The sequence below is a fragment of the Helianthus annuus genome, chromosome 13, assembly GCF_002127325.2.
Source record: "Helianthus annuus cultivar XRQ/B chromosome 13, HanXRQr2.0-SUNRISE, whole genome shotgun sequence".
NCBI classification, from domain to species: domain Eukaryota; kingdom Viridiplantae; phylum Streptophyta; class Magnoliopsida; order Asterales; family Asteraceae; genus Helianthus; species Helianthus annuus.
Genome location: NC_035445.2, coordinates 89557801 through 89580741, shown reverse-complemented (window position 1 = coordinate 89580741; position 22941 = coordinate 89557801). Strand labels below are relative to the sequence as shown.

General features: G+C 36.4%; 2 protein-coding genes across 2 annotated transcripts in view; both read right to left on the bottom strand.

Moving 5' to 3' along the window:
- Nucleotides 1-2514: 2514 nt before the first annotated feature.
- On the bottom strand, nucleotides 2515-3123 carry LOC110901248. Its single transcript, XM_022148086.1, has one exon. The coding sequence runs from the start codon at nucleotides 3121-3123 to the stop codon at nucleotides 2515-2517; it is 609 nt and encodes a 202-aa protein (XP_022003778.1).
- A 15452-nt stretch (nucleotides 3124-18575) lies between these two features.
- The window catches only part of LOC110898554, a 4610-nt gene continuing 244 nt past the window's right edge, over nucleotides 18576-22941 (bottom strand). Inside the window, exons 2-5 of the mRNA XM_022145346.2 lie at nucleotides 21456-21836; nucleotides 21269-21360; nucleotides 20289-20762; nucleotides 18576-19781 (exon numbers count right to left, since the gene is read on the bottom strand). Of these exons, the coding sequence (XP_022001038.1) occupies nucleotides 18827-19781; nucleotides 20289-20762; nucleotides 21269-21360; nucleotides 21456-21815 (1881 nt within the window). The 5' untranslated portion in view covers nucleotides 21816-21836 and the 3' untranslated portion in view covers nucleotides 18576-18826. The remainder of the gene's footprint in view (nucleotides 19782-20288; nucleotides 20763-21268; nucleotides 21361-21455; nucleotides 21837-22941) is intronic.

The window sequence follows — 22941 nt, the reverse complement described above, 5'->3', positions numbered from 1 at the left end:
TCCAAATTAATGCATAATTAGCAATGTAGGATACATGCAACCTGTTTGATCATTAATATAACTTGCTAACTAATGTAAGAACATGTCCCAACATGTTCAACTCGATAATTTTCAGTTTAAACCCGGTTTGGAACCGAAAGTCGCATAGTTTGACTTTCGCTTTGACTTTCAGTTCTGACCCGTTTAGGCCAAGTTTAGGATTGCCTTAAAGCTTCTTTTGGACCTAGTTACATGTTAGTGTAACCCTCTGTGATTATACGGCTTGGTTCACTAGTTGTCTAATTATTATGCGAGTTTCCGTTAAATGCCCATATGTTGACCATTATGCCCAAATGACCTTAAAACATGATTTTTGAAAATATAAAAGGATAGACATCTTAGTTACTGAATTATAAACTTGTACCTAAAAGTTGACATCAGTTTGAGGTCTAGATTAAGAGTTATGCTCATTAGCGTAATTAGAAACTTTCTTAGTAATTAATTAGCATAATTAGCATATAGCCTATCTAAACCCAAATTTTAATATTAAACTTTATACCCACTGATATATAATAATATTTTGGGATTTTTAGAGATTTTAATTTATTTTTAGGCTGAGCATAACTTAGAGTTTTTAGCTTAATTCGATTATTGTCGGTTTTGCCCTTTTAGGCTATAAAATGAGTTTTATAAATCCTTTTGACCTCAAACCTTTTTCTACTGATTTATTATGCTAAAATAATTATTTTGAGCCTTCTGGAATTTTAAAAATATCAGCTTTTTATACAAAACCCGGAAATGGCTCCAAATCGCCTTTTTAGGCATTTTTACGACATAGTATGTATCAAAACTAGTTTATATGTATAAGGGTTGATACCTACTGATATATTCAGTAAATTTTTATATTATAACAGTAAACTAAAGTTTTAAACTCAGGTTTCCAGTTTTGACCTTTTAGGCTTATGTGAAATTACCAAAATGCCCTTTCGGTGCATAGGATGGTTATAATTAATAAAATTCACATATATATGATACCCTACTGTTATAACATAATAAATTAAGTATATTTACTGATTTATTCAGATATGTAACTCAGGTTACTAGTTTAACTCTTTTATACCCTTTAAAATGACCAAAACGCCCTTATAAGGCATAAATTGAGTTTAAAATTATTTTGGGCATAATTGGACATATCTTACTGATGTCACAACATATTTAGTGCATATAATCTTAGGAAACTTGTATATGATTTATATGGCTACCCGTTACGCACTTTCGCGTTCGGATCGGCTTATGTAACTAGTTTACGCATATTAGCCGAAACGGGTCAAACCATATCATCTTTGTTTCAAAATCCAGAATGTGTTTAGTTTGACCATATTATACAAGTCTCCAAAATTGTTGGGTTTAAACCACATTCTAATCCGGTCTTCGCCTTCCATGCGATTGAAGCGTATTCTTTTATTAAAACTAACCGGTCTATGCTTAGGCTAAATTAAAGACCCGTTAGGATTCTAATAGGTTATTATAAACCTTCGTTCCAGAATAGGAGATCCAGTAAAAGAAACTTGCACTTGCTTGTTGTGGTTTGTACTTGCTCAGGTAAATACTTTTAACTTATTTTCCCTTATACGGGCTGGGGTACGGTATATAAAATACCGTTTGGTCGGGCAATTGACCCTAACTCATTAGTAGTTGGGTATTATCAATGTGACCCGTTTAAAAATTGGTTTTGTTTGTTTTACGCCTTTGGGAGTTTAATGACCATGTCCCGGATATCCTTGGCATCATTCATGAAATGGCCACGACCTTGACACACGGGTGTAGGCGTACACTCGACAATGTGTCCATATTTATTAAGGTATAATCCGTTGGTTTCCCGCCGCGGATTTATACTATGTGGTGTGTCTATTAATCTTAAACCCGGCACGAACCGGGCGACTGAACGCATAACAGACATGTAATTCTTTTACAAGTTTAAAATTGATTAATTATCCCAAGTTATAAAAAGTTTTGTGCCATGTGCATTCAAATAAATTTTTAAATGTTTTTAAAAGAGTCAGTTAAATTGTATTTACCCGTGTAAACTGACGTATTTTCCCCAAAAAGATTAAGTGCAGGTTCTACACGTAATAGGCTGGCTACTCCTTAGCATCGTTAGAGTCTCGCGAGCTTGGATGCCATTTATCTGTTGAACAGTTTCTCCTTTTTATTTTGATCCGCCTATGGATCTATTTCAGCTACATTGTGATACTTGGATATTACAGTTTGTTTGGTTGAAATAAATATATCTTTTTGCTTTCGCTGTGCATTATAATTTGTGTTGTTTGACTATGATGATATCAACTACGTCACGATACTCCCCCACCGGGCCCACCGGTGACACGTGGAAATTAGGGGTGTGACAAATTTTTTTTTTATTTTTTTTAACAGCAAAATCACTTTATATATATATTTATATAAAGAGCCAGCAAGAAACTGTGAAACAACAAAACCGAAAAGAAAACAACGAGACAATTACAATAAGTCCAAAACCTAGAACTTCACCCAGTTTTCCCAATCCGGATTTTTATTCCTAGCCCTGTTACTTATCCAAAGAAAGCTATCCTCTTTTATAAATTCCACCGTCTTCTTAATCGGGATGAACCGACCATCGAACACTTTCTCATTTCTGGCATTCCATATCCTCCATACTGTGGCTAGAACAATCGTATAAATGATCCGTTTCCAAACTCCCCCACCCGGCCGCTGAGTAATGAACTCGAAGAATTCCCGAAACGAAAAATTGTCTCCTGGAAAACTTACCCGGACCCAAGCCAACACATTCCACCAAATACATTTTGCCCATAAGCACTTGAAGAAAATATGATCCGTAGTTTCCACCTCTAGACCGCACCGAGGACAACTTTCGTCGCTGATCGGAATCCCCCTATTAATCAGCGCTTCCCAAGATGCGACTTTTCCCATAAGAACCCTCCATAACAGAAGATTAGATTTAGGAGTTGCCCAATTGTTCCACGCAACCGGCGCCTCATCGGGCAAACCGTTCAATTTAGCTATTTCGATATCGGCACGGACCTGTTTCACGGCAAAAGGATCGTCGGCTTCGTTTCCCCATTTCCATGTTCCATTAACCTCGATCATATTCTGCTATAAATTGATTCCTAATTTAGAGAGCTCGGCGTCCATTTTAGCGACATCCTTCCAGATTCCGGGGATCATCTTTTTAACAGGAATGAACTGATTCAAATTATTGTTTTTATGAACCGAGGTAACAACCTTGGCCCAGAACTGGTCCGGGTTTGCCTTAAAGCTCCACCACCATTTAGTTTGCATCACATAGTTATAATCAGCGATACAACCAACCTCCATTCCTCCTTTTTTCTTCGACTTTTGCAGCAAATCCCACCGAACCCATCTAACCTTTTTAACTCTTTCCGAGATACCCCACACAAAGTCCCTACGAATCTTCTCGAGCTTCTTCAGAACACACTTTGGAGCAGCAAACAGAGACAGATAGTACGCAGGAAGGCTGCCCAACACTGATTTCGCTAAGGTCAAACGACCGGCGAAAGACAGATGCTTGGCTTTCCATTTAGATAATTTTGCATAAAGTCTTTCAACGACCGGTCGTTTGAACTTAGTTTTTAAATGTTGAAACTTGGAAAAGATCATATACCATGAAATAAAATAATTTCATATTGGTAACTTATCGATAACACTTTTAATAACGACTCTTCCAAGTTACAACATTTAAAAAGCAGGAGATGACAATATATATTAATTAGATATGACAACTTACACAACCTTACAAAAGTTACAACCTGTTTGGCTACCAATTATTATACATTGTTATTCGTTTATCATTCCATCCAATACGAAAATTGTTAAAATATATAATTGTCATGGATGATTTAATTTTGATCCGTGGTATATGATCTTTTATTGCATATAAATTATCATTTACTACATCAAAATGAAAATATACATCTAATATAGTAAATTAATATGAAAGAATAATAATTTATTTTTCACACTAAGCATCCACCACACAGTCTCCCTTTAAATAGGGCACACACTTCCCTTCATTAGGTCACCTTACTCTTGAAGAAACCCTAGCAACATTCTTTGTCTTAATTTGTCTAACCATGGCCACTCCTTCAGTTGCTAGTATCTTCATCTTCTTCCTCATTTCCACTTTCACATTTTCCAATGCATGCCCACATTGCACACCAACAAAGGGTCTCCCAGCATACCCCTTCTGCCCTAGGGACACACTGAAGCTTGGAGTCTGTGCTGATGTTCTGGGTTTGGTCAATGTTGTGGTTGGGACCCCTGAATCGAGCAAATGTTGCGCATTGCTTGAAGGTTTGGTCGATTTGGAAGTCGCGGCTTGTCTTTGCACAGCCATCAAGGCTAATGTTCTTGGAATCAACCTTAATGTTCCAGTCTCACTAAGCTTGTTGGTCAGTGCTTGTGGCAAGACCATTCCACCAGGATTCAAGTGCGAATAAAGATTCGACATGGTAGAAGCTTTCGTATAACTCGTTCGCCATTTTTATTCTGCGGGTTTCTTTTTAACATATAGAATCCGGAAGTGAAAATGGAATTTACTAAACGAATGGGTAATTTGGTTTTTTATGTTTAAATTGTGAATTTGTTAATGTTGGTTTTCTTAGGGTTTTCTAGTTTTGTGACATGCAATGGGTTTTATATTGTTGGTTTTATATTTTTTTTCTGGATTGAGGGTATGCATGTTTGATTTGTTCAATAATTAGGCAATAATTATTGCCTATGTGTGATGTAATGATTTATTTATCATGGTTTCTGTCTGATTTAAAGTTAAAATTTTAATGAATTTGCATGTGCATGTCTACATTTTGTTTTTAATTTTTTATCGACTAACTACACAGGTGTAGCTACTAAATTCTGTTACACAACTATAATATATATTTTTGTATCTTCACACTTCACTACGGGGCTGTTTGGTAGCCTCTGAATGGTCATTAAGAGGCTACCTTTTAATGGAACCATTAAGCATTTTACCAATTAGAAGGTAGAAGAATGTGACATGTGATGATTTACCATTCATAGGTTACCTCTTAACCATTCAGACTTGAGGTTACCTCTTATTCATTCAGAGGTTTTAAACCATTAAGAGGTAGCATCTGAATGGTCATTAAGAGGCAACCAAACAGCCCCTACGTCCACAATTACAGCTTATTCACCCCTTCTCACTTAGGTCACACCACGACGTGAGAACTCGAAAACTCTTAAAAAAAACTTAAAAAACATATCAATTTTTTTTAAATATTTTTTTTCTGCAAATCTAACATTTTTAAAATACAAAAAAAAAAAAAAAAAAAATTAGTATTAATCATGTGCAACACTACGAAAAACCTAAACCAGCCAACCCCTTACCCCACCCCCTCCCCCCCCCCCCCAAAAAAAAAAAAAAAAAACAAACCTAAACCCCCCAACAAAAAAAAACGAAACCCGAAATCAAAACCCCCTAAAAACCTAACACTAAAAGCTAAACTAAACACAAAACATAAACCCTAAGGCTAAGTAGTATTGCATATGTGCAATACTATAATAGTAGTATTGAAAAAAGAACGACATGTTAAATCTGTTGTTTGTGTCGAAAAAAATGCTCGAATATACTCGAATGAAAGATAAGAAAATTTGTCATCTTATAATGCAATTTAAAAAAAAAAATAAAACATACAAAGAAGATAAAAATGTTTGAAAATTTATATTTATTTCTTCAATTTTACCCCTCAATCATTAAAAGCCCTATTCTCTTCATTAATAGGTTTTTAATTGAAGCCTCATATATATATATATGTGTGGTTTGATGTGTTGGTAGTGTGGAAATATAGATATGCTAGTGGCTTCTATTCATCTGGTGGTTAATGGAAAACAAGTTAAGATATCCTAGAACACCTTCAATAATAATTAAACGTTGTTTTATAAATAACTGAAAAAAAAATACAAAACAAAGTAAATATATAAACAACGGATAATATTTAGGATCAAATACAAACCACATTTCATATACAAACTGTAAGAACCAATTAAAAAATGTCATGTGTCATCAAAACAATTATAGAGAAATGGTAAAATGATAACCTGAATAATACCAATTATCTTGAATTCCTTATAATTATGCTAACAAGCAATTAATTCTTTATTTGGATCTTCCTTTTTTTTTTCAATGTGCTGATAAAGAAAACTGTTGATATCATTTCACATATTTACTAAAATCAATTATCTTGATTAATTTTTATGTACTAATATAATTCAAAAGTGGTACTATTATATATGTATTATTTTAGTACGTGATAATTTAACTTTTTTTAATTGCTAGGATCTGTTCTTACACGGTTTATTAGATAAATATGGTTTGTACCGGAACTAACCCGATATTAAGGTTGTTTGGGGTGAAAAAGTAGACTAGATGACAATGCATACGTTAAATTACACACTACAAAAATATGAAATGGCATGTGAAGGAATGATGAATGAAGCGGTTCATACGCATCAAGCGTCCAACAAGTTACAAATGGCAGAGAATCTTTAGTAGGCCCTCAGTGCATTTCATCAACAAAAGAAAAGGAGAAATTTTAATGAATGCTATTGGACCTATTTTCTTTTAGTAGGCACTACAAAAATTTGTTGTTATATGTCTTTAGTTATTTTTTTTTTCTGGTTATTTTAAACAAATAAGTTTAATTCATAAGATTTCATTTTTTATTAGATTTTAGTTATGGATGTTGGATCAGTTCTGTTTAAGCATGAAGGAAAACATAGGAATTATACCTGTCACCGCAGACAATGCAGAGGAGAATCCAGTGAGAGAGTTCGACATGCCTGTCATCTTGATTTGGTTCCTCCTTAGGGTGCTGACTGATGATGGTGCTAAGAAAACCGAAAAGGGTATCGGTTTAGGAGAGGAGGTTTCGTGATGATGTTATGGCTTATGGGGTGTGAATTGTGAAACTGAGTAACCCTTAAACCTCCACCTTATTCTCCTTATATAAGCACCCAGGAGGAAACCTAATTAGTTACTAAGGGTAATATGGTCCATCAACAATTACCAACTAATTAAATAATAGGTTCTAATATATTTTGATCTCTATAATGTAAATGATTAAGATGGCTATAGATTAAATATTAAACATAACAATATTTAATCTTACATTCTCCCACTTAGCCGAGTAATCATTTACTATGAGTATTAGATAAGCCTGATCAGGAGTTAACACTCATTTTAGCCTTAAACAAGTACTATAGCAGAGAAATACAGCCGTTGAATCATTATGCGACTCAGGACCCCCATTAATCATACTATAGCCTTAATTTAAAACCTAGTCGTTATGATCAAAATACGCGTAAGCCCTTTGTTTGATTTGTAACCTTTTATTTGTCTATATGCCATTATACCGGTTGAACATATTCTAACAGACATACAAAATCAAACTTGAGGAAATTTCATTAAACATAAAACATAAAACATAAGCTAGTACAATATGCTCAAATAAGGTCTTTACATAATCCCATATTCCGAACATGTTCTTCATAAACCTTAGGAGGGAGACCTTTAGTCATCGGATCCGCAAGCATATCCTTAGTACTAATATACTCGATACAAAGATTATTTTCCTCAACACGTTCACGTACAAATAGATATTTTGTATCGAGATATAAACCAGCTCCAGTCGAACTGTTACTGTTCGAGAAACTAACGGCAGCTGAATTATCACAGTAAAGCTTCAATGGTCTAGAAATGGAATTAACGATTTTGAGTCCAGTGACCAGATTTCTAATCAACATTCCATGACAAGTTGCGTTATAGACAGCAATGTACTCTGCCATCATTTAGGAAGTTGTGGTCAACTGTTGTTTATGACTCTTCCAAGAGATAGGGCCGCCTGCTAACATAAAGATATAGCCCGAAGTGGATTTCTTGTCATCTTTGCATTTGGCAAAGTCAGAATCAGAATAGCCCACCACTTCCAAATGATCACTTCTTCTATAAGTCAGCTTATAGTCTTTCGTCCCTTGCAGATATCGAAGTACCTTCTTAGCTGCTTTCCAGTGATCTAAGCCAGGATTAGTCTGATAACGGCCTAGCATTCCAGCAATATAAGCGATATCTAGACGAGTACAGACTTGAGCATACATCAAGCTCCCGACTACTGATGCGTAAGGTATCTGGCTCATTTGCTCCTTCTCAACCTCTGTTGTCGGACACTGAAACGAACCGAAAACATCTCCCTTAACTACTGGAGCGATGGAGGGTTTGCACTGTTGCATGTTATATCGTGTAAGGACACGATCTATGTAGGCCCTTTGGGACAATCCTAAGATCCCTTTGTTTCTATCTCGGTGAATTTCGATGCCAATGACATAAGATGCATCTCCGAGATCCTTCATGTCAAAGTTATGCGAGAGTAACCGCTTCGACTCATGCAACATGTCTAAACTATTACTTGCCAATAGAATGTCGTCAACGTAAAGGACAAGTATAGTAAAGTTGCTCCCACTCATCTTGAGGTAGGTGCATTGATCCACTTGATTTTTCATAAAACCTTGCTTCTTCATGACTTCATCAAACTTGAGATACCACTGACGTGATGCTTGTTTTAACCCGTAAATGGATTTCTTTAGCTTACAGACTAGATGCTCCTGACCTTCAGGCTCAAAGCCTTCAGGTTGCTTCATGTAAACATCTTCATCCAAATCTCCGTTAAGGAAAGCGGTTTTAACGTCCATCTGATGCAGCTCTAAATCGAAATGAGCTACTAGGGCCATGACGATCCTTAATGAATCTTTACGAGAGACAGGTGAAAACGTCTCTTGATAATCAATTCCCTCTTTCTGAGTGTAGCCCTTTGCAACCAATCTCGCTTTGTAGCGTTCAACGTTACCATTCGGATCCAGTTTTGTTTTGAACACCCATTTGCATCCTACGGGTTTGACTCCGTTGGGTAATTCTACCAAATCCCAAACGTCATTTTTCTTCATGGAATCAAGCTCATCAATCATTGCTTTATTCCATTCAGAAGACTGATCACTGCTAATGGCTTCATTGTAAGAGATAGGATCATTGAGCTTTCCGGGATCCATTTCAGTCAGGTAGGTAACATAATCATCCCAATTAGGAGGCCTTCTTTGCCTGGATGACCTCCTGAGTAGATTATCGGGTTCAGCGTTGTCTTGGTTTTGAGCGTTTGATGTGCCTTCATCATGAGGTATAATGGGTTCTGATTGTAGAGGTGAATTTGGAGTTGGTGCAGTAGCTTCAGGTGTAATAATTGCATTGGGTACAAGAGGAGTAATCGGAGTAATGGTAAGCGACGAGTCTCTCCCCCCCGCGTCTTGTACTTCTTGCAATTCTTCGTAAGGGTTGGTACTGCTCCCACTGACCTTGAAATCCTCCAGGAACGCGGCACGCTTGGTTTCAACAATACGGGTGACATGGGAAGGACAATAGAAACGATAACCCTTAGAGTTCTCAGGGTACCCGATAAAGAAACAGGTAACTGTCTTAGGGTCAAGTTTCCTTAGGAAAGGATTGTAAAGTTTTGCTTCAGCAATGCAGCCCCATACTTTCATATATTTAAGACTCGGTTTCCTTCCTGTCCAAAGTTCATAAGGAGTTTTAGGGACAGACTTAGAAGGAACTCTATTGAGTATATGAACAGCTGCTTTTAACGCTTCAGTCCAGAGGAATAATGGTAAGTTAGTGTTGGCTAACATACTGCGCACCATGTTCATAAGGGTACGGTTTCTTCTTTCAGCGACACCGTTCTGCTGAGGTGTACCAGGCATGGTGTATTGGTTCACAATCCCCTGGCCCTTACAAAACTCATAAAATGGACCAGGAGCTTGACCCACATCAGTATGTCTTCCATAATACTCACCGCCTCTATCTGATCTCACAACTTTAATCTGACGATCTAATTGCTTTTCAACTTCAGCCTTATAATCTTTAAAAGTTGTTAGAGATTCAGATTTCTCCTTAATAAGATACAAGTACATGTAACGAGAATAATCATCAATAAAAGTGATAAATGAAGTATGTCCTGTTATGCCAGCGATTTGATAGGGACCACTAATGTCAGTGTGAATGAGTTCTAATAAATTAGAACTCCTAGTGGCACCTTTCTTATTCGCTAATGTCATTTTACCTTTAAGACATTTGACACATGTTCCAAAATCAGAGAAATCAAGAGGAGGTAAGACTTCATCCTTTACGAGACGATTTAATCGCTCTTTTGAAATGTGGCCTAAACGCTGATGCCACAACATGGATGAAGTCTCTAAGTCTCGTTTCTCTTCCATCTTTGTGAGTGATTCATTAATGTTATATGACAACAAAGATTTGGAAAAGCCATCATCTAGTTCTAATCTATAGAGTCCTCCATCCAGAACACCAGTACCATAAAGAACAGAATCATAATGGATAGAGAGTTTGCGATGACCATGGGAAACAATAAAACCGTCCATGTCTAACTTTGGTCCTGATACAAGGTTCCGAGTTACCTCAGGAACATATAAGGTATCATAAAGTTTAATACATAAACCAGTTTTCATAACTAATTGTAATGTTCCAATGGCCTTCACTTCTAATTCTCGATCATCCCCAACCTTAAGCATTCTTTGGTTTCTTTCCAGCTTCCGGATTGAAAGGAATCCCTGAGTAGAATTGGTAACATGAACCATAGAACCAGAATCAAACCACCAAGAATTAGCAGGAACACTTAAATTATAGGACTCAAGTATCATAAAATAATCGTTACCTTTCTTAGCCAGCCACTCCTTAAAGTCAGGGCATTCCTTCTGCATGTGTCCTGTCTTTTTACAGAACTTGCAGCGGATACTGCCTAAGGAGTTCTTAGAGCTGGAAGGTGCACTTGTATTAGGGTTAGGATTAGACTTATGGACTTTAGAAGCATCCTTCCTCTGATAATTGTGCTTCCTTTTCTTAGGATTGGAGGTAGTGAAATTTGCAACATCAGTATGGCGATCCATCCTCATACGCTCCTCCTCCTGTACGCACATGGCGACCAGCTCACTCATCGTCCATTTTTCCTTCTGAGTGTTGTAGTTGATCTTGAATGCTTCAAAAGAAGAAGGAAGCGAAGTAATGATGAAATGAACAAGGAAACCATCACTGATTTCCATTTCCAGCCCCTTCAGCTTATTGGCCATGTCATTCATCATCATGATGTGCTCGCGAATGCCGCTCCTCCCATCATACTTAGTTGTCACCAGCTTAAGAATAAGAGTACTAGCGTGCGCCTTAGACGTCCCTTTGAACTGCGCCTCCACATGTTCCAAGTAGGTTTTAGCATCTTCAGAATCAGGAATAGCTCCCCTGATTGCATTGCTTATGGATTGCTTCATAAACATGAGAGACATGCGGTTACACCTAGTCCACTTTTCATGAGTTAACTGCTCAGCAGCAGTACTTTGAGTGGTAAGGTCCGCTGGCTTTTTCTCTCTTAGAGCATAATCGAAATCAAGCAATCCGAGAGTAAGCATGAGAGCATCCTTCCAAGCAGCAAAGTTATCACCAGTCAAAGGTGGAATCCCGCAGTTGGGTGCTGATAGTGGAAATAAGATGAGCAAGTTATGATACTAAGGAAGAAATTCTAATGTGATCTATGGGCACGTTAAACTAAGGCAGGCAAAATAATGACCATTTTACATAATGAAGCTGTGATAATGTCTATTACTAACATCAAAATAATAGACTTAGCTAAAAAATTCTACTTAAATGAAGACAAAACAGCTTTGGCCAGAAGTGTAATCATTTAAGCATATGTGCAAAGTAGTTGTAACAAATCAGCTTTGGCCAGAAATTGAAACAATCACTTTAGTTATGCACTTGCTAGGTATGCCATCTATGAAAGAATTAAATCAGCTTTGGCCAGATATTAAAACATTCATGCTTATGATGCACACTTAGCATAGCTTTTCGTAATACTTAAATGATAAGTGGATGTATCAAGTCAGCTTTGGCCAGAAATGATATATCAAAAGCTCATTCAAGTTAAGCTATTTCTGGTTTTGTAAAACATTACATTATCTGATTCTGATTAATTAACTAAGTAAATTACAAAACCACTTATTTAATAGCAAACCACCCGTTAGCGCGGATCGAACTCCGCGGTGAGTTCGCTGGGGGGTGCGGGGGACAGCGTGCCCCCGCCCGGGGTTCGGGGCGGGCCCCCGAAAAAAATTTTCTTTAGTTCACATTTAAACAGCTTAAAATAATGAGATTGCGAGTCGCAACCACGATTTCGACTAATGACGTTATGGTTGCGAGTCGCAACTACGGTTTCGACTAGTCACGTTATGGTTGCGAGTCGCAACTACGGTTTCGACTAATCACGTTATGGTTGCGAGTCGCAACCTCATGGTTGCGAGTGATGACATTCTGGTTGCGAGTAGCAACCTCATGATTGCGACTAATGACGTTATGGTTGCGAGTCATGACGTTATGGTTGCGAGTAGCAACCTCATGGTCTCGACTAATGACGTTATGGTTGCGAGTAGCAACCTCATGGTTGCGAGTAGCAACCTCGTGGTCTCGAGTAGCAACCTCGCTAACAGCTGTTAATATGATATCATAACCGAAAATTCGAAATCTAAGGGATTAAGAGATATCCTTTCCTGTTTAAGCTGATCTAATTTTGTCAACAGATTTCGAAATTTCAATCTCTTTATCTTTTAACAGTTTTCTAAAAAATTTAGAGGACAAAATTAGATCAAAATCAGGAAAAACACTTAATAATCCAAATCATATTCTAAAACATAACAGAATATTCGAATTTTCACATAAACATGATGAACCCTAATCATAAAAAATAAAATTCTGGAACCCGAAACCTGAATTTTAATAATTTTACTAAACAGATTTCGGCTAAAATTATAATCCAGTTAATTCAGTGAACAAATAAATGACCTTTTCATCGAAAAACAGAGATCTCGAGTCGCAAACTGATGAACTCGAAATCGGCTGTCATGTTCATACGGTTTCAAAAAATTCCGTTTTCCAAGTTTCAATCCCAGAATTATGGATACGAAAACAGAACTGACTAATCAACATATGCTCTGATACCACATGTTGGATCAGTTCTGTTTAAGCATGAAGGAAAACATAGGAATCATACCTGTCACCGCAGACAATGCAGAGGAGAATCCAGTGAGAGAGTTCGACATGCCTGTCATCTTGATTTGGTTCCTCCTTAGGGTGCTGACTGATGATGGTGCTAAGAAAACCGAAAAGGGTATCGGTTTAGGAGAGGAGGTTTCGTGATGATGTTATGGCTTATGGGGTGTGAATTGTGAAACTGAGTAACCCTTAAACCTCCACCTTATTCTCCTTATATAAGCACCCAGGAGGAAACCTAATTAGTTACTAAGGGTAATATGGTCCATCAACAATTACCAACTAATTAAATAATAGGTTCTAATATATTTTGATCTCTATAATGTAAATGATTAAGATGGCTATAGATTAAATATTAAACATAACAATATTTAATCTTACAATGGATAGATAGAGTTTTCTTTGTTCACATAATACTCACGTTTTGTTTATCCAAATTCATATAATTATTTTTTGCAAGATTTTTATTGTTTGGGGCAACAATATAACTTATGCCAATGTGCGTGAAGTTAAAAAAAAAAAGTTGAATCAACACTAGCCTCTTGCTTCTTAGTAGGATGTCTTGAGTTTAATCCAAATAAAGTGTAGATTAGAAATAATATTCGGTGTAACTTAGGAGTGAATAACCTTTGCCAACTCTATACTATACCTATAATACATAAAAAGGACAAAAAAAAATTAATTTTTCATAACTTTAGTAGCTTAAGTAATTATATTATAACTTTTAAAACATATTGTTGCTTGTAAACCAACTTCCTCCCCACCCTCACTTTTTAAACGGCATAACTTTTTGACTGATACAAAAAACATCAATTACAATGGCCTAAAATTTTAATCAAAGCAGTTCAATACAAAACCAGTACAAAAGAAAACCAAAACACTGTTGTAAATAATACTTGCCTAAGATCTTTGCTATGAACCATTTTATTTAAAAGCTTAAAACAATTGTTATGGTTAAATCCTATATTTTTAATTTTTTATACATCTTTTACAACGCTTAATAATAAATCGTTTTATGAAACACAACGATACATCTTTTACAACGCTTAATAATAAACCGTTTTATGAAACACAATAATACACAACGATGAATACAAATCATTTTATTTTAATACATTTGTACAACTCTACGGAATAAACCGTTTAATTAAACATAACAATTTACACCAGTGCAAGCTTTATTTTAATACATTTTTTACAAAGCTATAGAATATACCGCTTTATTAAAACATAACAATTATACTGATGCAAATATATAACTTTATTTTAATGAATCTTTTATAACCCGGCCTCGAGAGTGAACTATTTTATTAAACATAACACTTTATTGTTATTCTTCATCATTTTCACACTTATTCCATAATTTCATATTTGATGATCATTAATATATTGTAAAAAATTAGGAGAACAAAAGAAATTAACATACATATTATATATGCATCTTATATCAATGATATGGCATGGGCGAAACTTTTAAGGGGCGGGAGGGGGCGGTCGACTCTCCAAACTTTTCGCTTAGTAGTAGAAAGTATGTAGTTTTTGTATAGAAATTTTTGGTTATATATGTTTTCGATCCCGCAGTTTTATAGAAATTTTTAGGTCCGGTAACTTCCGCCCCCCGGTCGGAAATCTCAAGCTTCGCCACTGTGATATGGTAAACAAAAAATACACGGTATTCTTTACAAAATAAACCACAACTAGAATTACCACCCGCCGCAATGCGGGGGGGATTCTTTAGTTATAATTAAATTGATTTAGGACGCACACGTTATGTTGAACCCGTCAAACGGGGAAAAATAGACGACGTAAAAACATTCACACACACACGCACGTTGCGTCCTGTTAACTCGCAAAATTTAGAACGAAACGTAAAAACGCTAAACCAAAGACACACGTTGCGATGTGTTAAGTCACAAAATTTAGAACGAAGCATAAAGCGAAAAACCCCCCAAAGCCAAGGTTACAACAACCATATGCATAATCATTTTTTCTTTCCATAATCATTTTATCTTTGAAAAAACTCCAAAGCCAAGATTACAACACATAAGTAAAAAAAAATCAAAGTGGTTAAATCGCAAAAGATGTAAACTTTTGAATTAGAAGTAAAAAATCAAATTATCAAAGGGGCTAAATTACCAAAGATTAAAACTTTAAACTTAAATTGTCAAAGATTAAAACTTTAGTGTTAAAAAGGAAACAAAGATTAAAAATTTTAAACTTATATTGTCAAAGATTAAAACTTTAGGGTAAATTATCAAGGATTAAAACTTTAGGGTTAAAAAGGAAACAAATATTAGAAGTTTAAACTTAAATTGTCAAACATTAAAACTTTAAGGTTAAAAAGAAAATTTTCATAGTTTTTTGAAAGACTCCCAAAGGTAAGGGTACAACCTTTTATGCACATATAAAACTTGCTTATTTATATGTTAATAATAATACCCCTAGCTTCTTGTTACCACCAAGTTTAATATTGAAAGTAAAACCTTCCTCCTTCGCGGCTACACCTATTTTCTTGTTTGTTATTCTTGTTCATAGAATTTGGTGCACTACACATAACGTCCTCATAGGAGTTCTAAAGCAAAAGTGAATTTGGCTACTAACAAATGTGAATCCGGCAGACAACAAACGTGAATCCGCTCGACAAATGAACACAACTGATGAGGAACCCACCGGGTGAAGGATGATCTTGTGAACAAATGAAAGGAGTCTTAGAAAGACGACAACTATATATGTATGAGAGGGTTTTACTTTTAGAGTGTGGTTGATAGTAAAAGTAAAACCTTCTGATCGTTTATATACGTATGAGGGTTTGAGTTTCAGATTATTACTCCAAAAGTCAAACCTTCGTACATAAAGGTCGTTGGTACTCATGATGGCCTTCAATTCTTCTCAAATTCTTCATCTCGCGGGTTCAAAGGAAGACAAAGGCTTTTACACATAAGGCTTTTTCTCCAGCGCAATAAAGGTCTTCTTCTTGTAGGAGGTAGGAAGAAGAAGACGACTTACCAACCATAGGCTTGGGCCTTTGTATGGCAATCTTCTTCGTGAACAACCAGCATATTCCGCCAAGACTTTCTTCTTCCACGAAAGAATAAAGCTCTTGAAGAATATAGCAAGCATGAAACGAAACTAACTTAATTCCACTCTTCATTAACAAGGAATAAAAACCCGTCCTCAGACCCGACAAATAAACACAACAAATGTCTTATTATTGAAATTCCACGTTCAATTCCCTCAGTACTCATCACACTTATTTCACAATCCATATGGAGTAACACTTAACTCATCAACGAAGCTGGTATATTTAACTGAAAAGGGAAGCAAACATGTTTTGAATAACCTCCTTGCAATGATAACCCAACCATATAGATTTGACGAGAGCATGTCTCAATGAAACTCTCCACATGCCTTGGCGCCATTTACAATTGTAAATATCTCATTATTTTAAAATGCTTTGCAACATTTACATAATCTTTTACACTGGTTTATAGAAATTGATTTATTATTATAATTACATTTTTACACCAGTTACCGTCACCGCGTTATTTACAATACTAGTTACACCGGTTTATATTAATCATTTTTATTTAAGTTTAAAAGTTTTTTTATATATATTTATAAAACTATGTTTTTTAATAAGCGGTTTAAAATAGTTTTATATTTCTTTTTAAGGCCACACGGGGTGGTCCGTTATGGAGTCACCATAACGAGTGATAGCATGTGGAACACCGTCCCGCCCAATTCCATCACTAGTGATGGAGTGTAACGAGTTATGGGCATAACGCGTTGAACTTTGAGGAGTGATAGGCTATGACTTGTACATTGTGCATTAATACTTGTACATTAGAATCTCATCACTAGTGATGCCACCCCCCCTACATTTCTATCACTAGTGATAGAAATTTGGTTGATGACATGACATGATTTTATTGGACAATGAGAGTGATAGAATCTATCACTAGTGAACCACCCCTCCTCCCCTAATCTTATTTCTCTGCAACTTAAAATTATTCATGATAACTAACAAAGCAAACTCACATTTATTCTTGAAAATAATAGTAATAGCTAACATAAAAATCTTCATATCTTATTGGGAACACAGAGATCTTCATTTGTTGTTGCATAAAACAAGATCTTCATTTAATATTCGGCAATAATTAAATCTAACATTTACTATTGAGCCATCCGATCGAACAAACAGATCTTCATAAAAGTTAACCGGAAATTAAATTAAAAAAAAAAACAAACTAGTCACATATTAAGAAACAAGAGATTTGGACATACGGTGTGTACATGTGTTTGTGTATGTGAGTATGAGTGTGAGTGTGTATGTTGTATTTGTATATGTGTGTATGTATCTGTATGTTGTATTTGTATGTGTATGTTCTATTCGCAAGGCCGGCTCCATAGGCTTAGTAATCTAGGCACGGGCCTAGGGCCTCCGAATTTTTAGAAAGTTTTTTATATATAGTTATATGTATTAGGCCCAAATAAACACTTTTATTTCAAATTGAAGAGCCCAATATAAATATTGTTTGGCAAAAAAAGACCAAGTTTCTAAGCCCATTTCGCCTTGATTTCCAGCTATTACAACACAACCACCATCGACCTAATCATCATTATTTAGCGGCCTAAAGCCCCAAAATACAGCCACAATCATCGTTCCCATTTCCCATAGCAATCTGCTTTCAATTTCTAGCCGAAAAAGTAATCGCAATCACCCATGGCGTCAGGATTGGAGGAGAGTTTGTCGGCGAAATTAGGGCCCCCACTTTATAGTTCGCTTAGGGTCTCCAAAAACGTAGGAACGGCCCTGTCTATTCATATGTGTATATGTATGTATAAACAAGTATATGTATGTGTAAGTGTGTATGTATGTGTATGTTGTATTTGTGTGTGTCTGTATGTGTTTGTTGTATGCGTATATATGTATGTTGTATGTGTATGTTGCATGTTCATGCCGGGCGGCTGCCTGACACACGCTCATTTGTCATAAAAATTACAGTTTTGCTCCCAATTTAAAATTATAGTCTTTCCATCGTTTTAGTTGTCTTTAGGAAAAGTATGGTAGTGTTTTGTTTTAATTGGTTGACTCGACGTAGTTTTTTTTTTCTTTTTTCTTTTTTTTTGTTTGAAATCGTGCTATGAGTAGTATGTACAAGTAACCGAAACACAGACGTACATGTTATAATAGAGAGATATTCTGCTTAATGCCCCGCAACGCAGGCAAGGCAAAAACTAGGTGAAAAACAATTGAAATGTGCACCTCTTTAACTATTAAGCCCTAGCCAACAACAGACATCAAATTGAGCTATTGGGGACGTAGTTAAATAGACCCAACTAGGCCCTCAATCTAGTGCTGGTGAGGCCCAACTAGGCCCATATCACAGAATTTCAGGTCTCAAATTTACAACGAAATAACACGACTTCTTTTAGATTAAACAAGACCCAAAAGGCAATCATAATTCATAAGTAAATGATAAAACATATATTCTACATCACTATATACATCTAAAACCAACCAGTCAGCTATTTACAGAAAGATTCAAGACTGCAAAAGCCTAATAAAATCAACCATAACCAAACAAACCCAGATCCCAAATTTCATTTTACCATAACCAATTTGACCGACACTTCCGGTCCAACTTTAAAATTCACGAATTACCTGGAAGTGGTAGCGGTAGCAGTAGTAGTAACCCCTTCTCTGAAAATAATATTAGCCATGTTTGGAGGAAGCCATTTCGCATTCGCAATATCACCGCCCCGCTGAGTTTCCATGGATTCGGAGTTACTTTTCGATTTTCCGATTTTCTTCGGGACACAAAACCCTAGCTTAACTGCAGTCAACAAACCTAACGAAACCAGTAACGGTCTCACAGCCCAGTGAAAATCCTCAAGATGTTGATACTTTTTCATCATGTTAGGACTCGTACTAAACGAGACCAATTCAACTTCAGCTGGATCGGCCAAAAAGCAACTGTTATCATCGCCAAAAGTTAGTTTACTAGGGAATTTAACGACAAGACAACCGTTCGGTAACACGTTAGAAACCCGCCCCGTGGCCCATTCACACCCTCGTTTTCCGACCCACTGAAACCTCGGGCTAAAAACGTTAGACTTTAGCCTCACAAACTGGCCCGGACAATACGTTTCTGCCATCTGGAGATCCGAATAAACACCTTTCCAAAGAGTTTCGAACCCGATAACACCAACGGCTACGTTTCCGTCACGCGTAATAGAATGAAGAACACCGACAGGAGAGTGTTTTTTATTTTCGTTCTTTAAACGGACCCAGTCCCCTGCTGCCAGCCCGAATGTGACCCGCTCCAATGTCGACCCGTGGACTCTAACTGGATCGTGTATGCCATGTACCCGTACCAAAACGTAACCGTTTTGATCACTGTCGGTGTCTAAACCGACTATAGTCCCTTCTGGGACAACCATGCTTTCGGGCTTGCACGAGTTTAGCGGCTTTCTAGATCGAACCATATCACCCACTTGAAGATGATCTTTCGACAAAAACCATTCTGTATAGCCGTTTAAATTTGCTTTGTCCAAAATACCCCTACTACCAATATTTGACCAATTCCCATCATGGTAAACCGCATCTTTCGAGCTGCAAATTTTTGGATATAACAGCTTAGATTATGAAGATAAGAAATTCTTGTATTTAAAAGAGTAAAATGCCATTTTTGTCCCTGATATTTGGCCAGTTTTCGACTTTCGTCCAAAAGTTTGTTTTTCCGCATCTAGATCCAAAAGGTTTGGCATCTTGTCACTTTTATCCTGCTCGTTAACTCCATCCGTTTTTCTCCGTTAAGTCAGGGGTATTTTTGTCTTTTTTGTTAACTTAAAAGGCAATTCGGTCTTTTTCACTTTATGTACAAGCATTTATTACAGTTAGCATTTATTACAGTTATTCAAAACCCTTTGAGTTAACAAAAAAGACGGAAATACCCCTGAGTTAACGGAGAAAATGGATGGAGTTAACGGGCCGGATGAAAATGGAAAAATTTCAAACCTTTTGGATCCAGATGCAGAAAAACAAACCTTCGAACGAAAGTCGCAAAACTGGCCAAACCTCAAAGACGAAAATGGCATTTTACTCAAATGAGATATATACCTTTCAAATACACGTAAAATATCTGACATCAAAGGACGACTCCGGAAGTCATACTCAAAACAGCCCATAATTACATTTTTGACATCGGGTGGAAGACCATCGGGAACGTGCGGTTTTTCTTGCCGTTTAACAACGGAATCATATATCTCGTCAATAGATTTACCACACCAAGGCTGTTGACCAGTCAACATTTCCACAATGGTGCAACCGAAACCCCATGAATCGGTTTCAAAAGCCAGTGGGCCTCTAACGTCAGGTTGCCATTGTTCAGGGGCCATATAATTTGGTGTGCCGAGTCTTCTAGTCATATCGGAACTAGGTAATGGAACGCCTAAAAGAACGCACGCGATTCCCAAATCGCCCAAAATTGCTTTGCGGTCGTTGTTTATGAGGATATTAAAAGGCTTAAGGTTAAGAATTAAGATCTCTTTCGAATGCATTTCCATAATACCTTGAGCTAGATCAATCCCGTACCTGTAAATATTATATCGATCAATAATAAAACAAACTAACAAATCATTTCATTTCATTTCATCATATAATAATGAGTAAATTACAAAAATCGTCCTTTATGTATGTCACTTATTGCAAACTGTGTCCTTTGTCTTCAATAATTACAGAAAACGTACTCGATGTTTGCAAACCCTTGCATGTTATGTCCTTTAGCCCTAACTCAGTTAATTTTTGTGGTTAAATCTGACCAAATGGACCCCACATGAGGGTATTTTTGTAGTTCAATCTAACCAAATGTACCCCACATGAGAGTAGAATGACCAAAATACCCTCATGTGGAGTCCATTTGGTCAGATTTAACCACAAAAATTTAACTGAGTTAGGGGTAAAGGACATAACTTGCAAGGGTTTGCAAACATCGAGTACATTGTCTGTAATTACTAAAGACAAAGGACACAGTTTGCAATAAGTGACATACATAAAGGACGATTTTTGTAATTTATTCTATAATAATATTACCGATTTACCTCAAAACATCACCGAAAGAAAACTTCCCTTCTTTAAGACGAGCCATCCGATCACCAATTGACGCCTCATAAAACTTCATAATAATACATATCTGAAATAAATAAAACCGTTTATCAAAGATAACTATACAATTATATAACTAAATATAATTGCAAAAAGCGTATAATCTGCTTTATTAATTATTACCTTTCCATTTATAACTGAAACACCATGCAACCAACAAGCACCTTGTAATCCTCTAGATTTCGAAAACAAAACATTAAGTTTATCCAACACAGTCTTGATGTTATCTTCCTTGATATGATGTAGCATCTTAACAGCCACTTCATGATACTCTTCATGATCTTCGGAAACTTGATGACGAGTTGCTAACCAGACATCACCAAACGGGCCCCTTCCGAGTCGATGTCTAAGTTTAATAGACGCAGGGTTTATCCATGGATTGATATTATTAGCGGATTCATCAATGGTGTGGTCATAATCCTTGTCGACAATCTCAAAGTCGAAGGACGTTGATGCGCGATTTTCAATGACTTTTCCAGCCATTAACTCTTGAAGGAAGACAAACTAATCACATGTAATCAACACATATCAATAAGATTATAAGAAAGTCAACCACATCAAAATATTCTTCTTAAGTAATAGCAAGTCAAGTTTTCTAATTAAATTAGCAAAGATACATAAGTCCTAATATTTTCCAATGCAATAATTGTATGATGAAAATTCCACCATAATCCCAAATTCCCATCCCTAAATAGTAAATGTGTCGGGTTCATAGGCCTTGTGGGCCCTACACAGGCTTAACTTGCGGAGCAAGTTTGCCAAACCCTAACTAGTCTCTGTAAATACAATTCTTAGAACATGCGTAGTGGTTGGGGTGAATACTGAATAATGCCCCACCCTTGGGCGTTGTGCGCCACGTGTCGTTCTAGTCAGCAAAGGAGCGTTTTTCTAAAATGGGTGTAGTGGGGATATGGGCATTATGTTAAAAGGTGTGTAAAGAATTAAAAAAATTAAAAAAAAAAAACATGAAAAAAATTGATTGGCCAAAGAAGGAGGGGTTAGATGTGATTGGTCAATTGAATCCCACATCCGGCGTGCTTTATTCCACGCTCCAACCAATTTTTCGCAAAAAAAACGCCTACGGGGCCGAGCTCGGGCGTTTTGGGCCCAAAAAACGCCCCAATTTCTCACCACTACGGGTGGTCTTATACTTGTAATTTGATTATTACCTCAATAAAGAATAACCTAGATGTCACCGGTGGACGTAGTTTAGTTTAGACCGAACCACGTAAATCTCTATGTTCGTTTATTGCTTTCGCGTTTCGTGTTCGTATTTGTGTGTGCTTGATCCTAACATAATGAGGTCTTAACAGTTAACAACTACTGAAGTCTATAATTAGCTCCACACACATATATAAGTCAAACAAGGTAAACAGATCCACAAATCATGAACTATTACACTAGTGAAAACAACCAATTATAAACACAAATTATTATTATTATTATTATTATTATTTTTCTTTATAGCAATTTGTGCCCTAACTGTTTTAACTAAACAGAGTAATTTCAGAACTAAAAGCATAAATTTCTGAACAATAGAGGATTACATCGCAAAAGTACTCTTGATCGCAGATTAGGGTTTAGGAATTGAAAATTGAGTTTAAAACAA

Excerpts from the sequence above, each read along its gene's own strand:
- LOC110901248 (XM_022148086.1), bottom strand. The coding sequence starts at position 3,123 with ATGATCGAGGTTAATGGAACATGGAAATGGGGAAACGAAGCCGACGAT.